Source organism: Lipotes vexillifer, unplaced genomic scaffold, assembly GCF_000442215.2.
Source record: "Lipotes vexillifer unplaced genomic scaffold, Lipotes_vexillifer_v1.1 scaffold2030, whole genome shotgun sequence".
Lineage (NCBI taxonomy): Eukaryota > Metazoa > Chordata > Mammalia > Artiodactyla > Lipotidae > Lipotes > Lipotes vexillifer.
The window spans coordinates 1,230,135-1,234,956 of NW_006791849.1; the positions used below are offsets into that span (position 1 = coordinate 1,230,135).

Here is a 4,822-nt window from a genome sequence, read left to right on the forward strand (position 1 = left end):
TTGCGGTACGTGGGCCTCTCACTGCTGCGGCCTCTCCCGTTGCAGAGCACAGGCTCCGGACGCACAGGCCCAGCAGCCATGGCTCATGGGCCCAGCCACTCCACAGCATGTGGGATCCTCCCAGACCGGGGCACGAACCCGCATCCCCTGCATCGGCGGGCGGACTCTCAACCACTGCGCCACCAGGGAAGGCCCAATGGATTTTTTCACAGAAATAATGCAAACGATCCTAAAATTTTATATGGAACCATAAAAGACCTGAATAGCCAAAGCAGTCTTGAGAAAGAACAAAACTGGAGGTATCACGCGCTCTGATTTCAAACTGTATTACAAAGAGATAGTAATCTAAACAGTATGGTATTGGCATAAAAACAGAAACAGATCAATGAAACAACAAAGAGCCCAGAAATAAACTCATGCATATACAGTCAATTAATTTATGACAGAAGAGCCAAGAATATACTATGGGGAAAGGACAGTCTCTTTAATAAGTGGTGTTGGGAAAACTGAACGGCCACATTCAAAAGAATGAAACTGCACCACTGTCTCTTTTTTTTTTTTAATTATTTATTTTTTGACTGTGTTTGATCTTTGTTGCTGTGAGCAGCCTTTTTCTAGTTGGGGCGAGCGGGGGCTACTCTTGTTGTGGTGCGTGGGCTTCTTATTGCGGTGGCTTCTCTTGTTGCGGAGCACGGGCTCTAGGCATGCGGGTTTCAATAGTTGTGGCTCACGGGCTCTAGAGCACAGGCTCAGTAGTTGTGGTGCATGGGTTTAGTTGCTCCGTGGCATGTGGGATCTTCCAGGGCCAGGGCTTGAACCCATGTCCCCTGCACTGGCAGACAGATTTTTAACCACTGTGCCACCAGGGAAGTCCTGCACCACTGCCTTATACCATACACAAAAATCAACTCAAAATGGATTAAAGATGTGACAGTAGGATCTGAAACCATAAAATTTCTAGAAGAAAACATAGGCACGAGCTCCTTGATGTTGGCCTTAGCAGTGATTTTCTTATTTGACAATAGAAACAAAGGCAACAAAAGCAAAACTAAACAGCTGGGACTACATCAGATTAAAAGTCTTCTGCACAGCAAAGGAAGCCATCAACAAAGTTAAAGGGAACTACCAAATGGGGAATGTATTTGTAAGTCATATATCTTATGAGTTAATATCCAAAATGTATACAGAACTCATACAAGTTAAATAGCAAAAATACAATCTGATTTTAAAATGAGCACAGGATCTAAATAGACATTTTTTCCAAGGAAGATGTAAAGATGGCCGACAGGTCCATGAAAAGGTCCTCACTAATTATTAAGGAAATGTAATTATTAAGGAAACGTACATCAAAACCACAATGAGGGGACTTCGCTGGTGGTCCAGTGGTTAAGAATCTGCCTTCCAATGCAGGAGATGTGGGTTTAATCCCTGGTCAGGGAACTGAGATCCCATATGCTGCGGGGCAACGAAGCCTGTGCACCACAAATAGAGAGAAGCCTGCCCGCTATAACAAAGAGCCCATGTGTCACAATTAAGACCTGATGCAGCCAAATAAATAAATAAATAAACAAATATTTTAGAAAAACTAAACCACAATGAGGTATCTCACACCTATTAGAGTGGCTATTCTCAAAAATACAAAACAAGAAATAACAAGTCCTGGCCAGGATGTGGAGAAAAGGGAACCTCTGTGCACTATTGGTGGGTAAATTGGTGCAGCCACTATGGAAAACAGTATGAAGGTTCCTCAAAAAATTAAAAATAGAACTACCATGTGATCCAGCAGTTCCACTTCTGGGTATTTATCCAAAGGAAGCGAAAACACTAACTCGCAAGATATCTGCATGTATATGCACACACACAATGGAATTACTCTTCACCCATAAAAAAGAGTAATTGCCATTTCTGACAACATGGATGGCCCTTGAGGGCATTATGCTAAGTGAAATAAGTCAGAGAAGTTCAAATATTGTATGATCTCACTTATTTGTGGAATCTTAAAAAAAAAGAAAACAAAACAAAACCCAGACTCATCAGTACTGATTGGTGGTTGCCAGAGGCAGTGGGTGCAGCAAAATGAGTGAAGGTGGTCAAAAGGCACAAATTTCCAAGTTTTAAATAAGTCATGGGGAAGTAATGTACAGCATGGTGACTGTAGTCAGTAATACTGTATGGTATATTTGAAAGTTGCTAAGAGAGTAGGTCTACATAGTTCCCACCATAAGAAAAAAATTTTTAACTGTGTTGTAATGGCTGTTAACTAGACATTTTGATCATTTTGCAGTACATACATATATTGAATCACAATGTTGTACACCTGGAACTAATACGATGTTACATGTGAATTATTTCTCAATAAAAGGAAACAGTGGTTCAATTTTGAAAAAATAAAAAGGAGGGGCTTCCCTGGTGGCACAGTGGTTGAGAGTCTGCCTGCTGATGCAGGGGACACGGGTTCATGCCCCGGTCCGGGAAGATCCCACATGCCGCGGAGCGGCTGGGCCCATGAGCCATGGCCACTGACCCTGTGCATCCGGAGCCTGTGCTTCGCAATGGGAGAGGCCACAACAGTGAGAGGCCTGCATACCGCCAAAAAAAAAAAAAAGAGAGAATAATCTCAGTTTTCTTTTATGTTTAGTATATTGCAGATAGGAAATACGGAAGAATGTTCAAAAGCATGAATTGTGCCTTATTTTCCCCATTTATAAGATTGCGCTAATAGTATGTACATCAAATAGGGCTGTTATAATGACTGAATAAATGAGTTTGTAAATAGTTTAGAACAGTGTCCAACCCATAGTGAGTACTATAGGTATGTTTGCCATTATATGAATGACAGCATCAAAAGCCTTATTTTTGCCTCACTCAAATATCCTTGTGACAAATATTTAAAGTTTTATGCAATACACAATTGGTCCGTTATGCATATAGCCTCTACTAAACAGTAAGTACCTATATTGTGACTTAAACTCCCACTGTGTCCAAATGTTGCTTTCACCTTCTGCCGTCAACTACTTGGAGACTTTATAACTATATTAGTGATGCAGTGAAGCTTGAGAGGCCCCTGAGATGTGTGGTGCTGCTTGCCAGGATACCAAGGGCTCCGGTAGTGAGAATTTGACAGTGGTCCGCCTTTCCTGAGGCTGAGGAGGTAGTTTGTCTCTCTAGTCTTGCAGCCCCTTCTGCTGCACAATTGCTCTTTAGCTTATTCTCACTGCCTAGGGCTGCTGCTTGGATTTATTCTCATTTCCACCATGGCTCCTTCTACTTGCTGCCCTTTTCTTCTCTTTTTCTTGTCATTTCCTTCAGCTATTCCTGTTTTCTTTCTTCTGTGGAGTAGGGCATCTTAAATCATCATCAGACAGTAGTAACATTGACTGCTTCTGGTCTGCAAACTTAAAAACCCCATCACTTATCAAGGTCAGGCCCCAGGTCTTAGTCCAGCTGCCATAATGGTCTCTCTACACTCTTACTTGGCTTACTGCAGTTCATTTTCCACAAAGCTGCTGTGCTCATCTTTGTGAACTATAAATCTTCTCAGTCTGTACTTGCTTAAAATTCTTCAGTGACTTTTCATTATCCTGAGAACTAAAAGTTAGAGTTCTTAACATAGCTTTCAAGTTCCTTTATCATCTCATTCCTCCTGGGTGAATTTATCATTTCTTGACTCGTCTTGTGCCCACCAGTACTTTGCTGTTCCACAGCGGGGCCATCTTCTCCCTTTCCTATGGGTCTTTAAACATGCTGTTTCTTGTACTTAGACTATTAGTCCCTTTTCCAGACTCCCCCGCAAACCCCCAACATCTTTCACACTTTAGACTAGATGACATTTCCATTGAGAAGCCTTCTCTTTCCATGAGTTGCATTTTCCCGTGGGATCCTATAGCATTTACCCCAGTTTGTCAAGTGTCTGATCTCATCCAGATGGAAAGCTTTGGGAGGATAGGAACTATTTCATATTTCCATTCCTAGCACACACAATTTCTGACACATGGTATGCACTCAGTAAATATTTAACTTTTCAGGCTAGGACATTTTAGTGCTTGGATGGCTGTAGTTGTGTTGTATAGACATATTGTTGCCTTATAATGAAAACATTACTCGTAAAGTTCGAAAAAAGCCTTATTCAGTTTGTGCTCGTGGAAAAAAATTGATTACTAGAGTTATTTAAAATATTTAAGTATAATTATTTCCTTTATTTAGTTACAGCCAAGTTCTACTTCTGAATCTATGGATCAGCTGCTAAACAAAAATAGAGAGGGAGAAAAATCAAGAGATTTGATCAAAGACAAAATTGAACCAAATGCTAAGGATTCTTTCATTGAAAATAGCAGCAACTGCACCAGTGGCAGCAGCAAGCCGAGCAGTCCCAGCATTTCCCCTTCGATCCTCAGTAACACAGAGCACAAGAGGGGACCTGAGGTCACATCCCAAGGGGTTCAGACTTCCAGTCCAGGATGTAAACAAGAGAAAGATGATAAAGAGGAGAAGAAAGACGCAGCTGAGTGAGTAAACCTGGAATTCAGCATGCCTGTTACTTACTTAACTTTTCCTTAAGGTGTCCAGAGCCTTCCAACTCAAGAATCTATCTAGACTTTTAGACTGATTTATAAGTAGCTCTCAACTTAACAAAAAAATTGGTCTAAACAAATGACATCTTAAGTCATTTAGGTCATTGCACCCTATACTCTTGTTCCCTCCTCCACCGTTTTTCCACCCTGTGGCAAAAAAACCCTATGCATAAATTAAGAATGGCTTAGGGCTTCCCTGGTGGCGCAGTGGTTGAGAGTCCGCCTGCCGATGCAGCGGACACAGGTTCGTG

At 41.6% G+C, this 4,822-nt stretch overlaps 1 protein-coding gene across 1 annotated transcript in view; it reads left to right on the forward strand.

The window, feature by feature from the left end:
* Nucleotides 1-4,822, forward strand: part of ATXN2 (ataxin 2) — a 122,582-nt gene that overhangs the window by 83,403 nt on the left and 34,357 nt on the right. Inside the window, exon 15 of the mRNA XM_007464876.1 lies at nucleotides 4,204-4,505. Coding sequence (XP_007464938.1) covers nucleotides 4,204-4,505 — 302 coding nt within the window. The remainder of the gene's footprint in view (nucleotides 1-4,203; nucleotides 4,506-4,822) is intronic.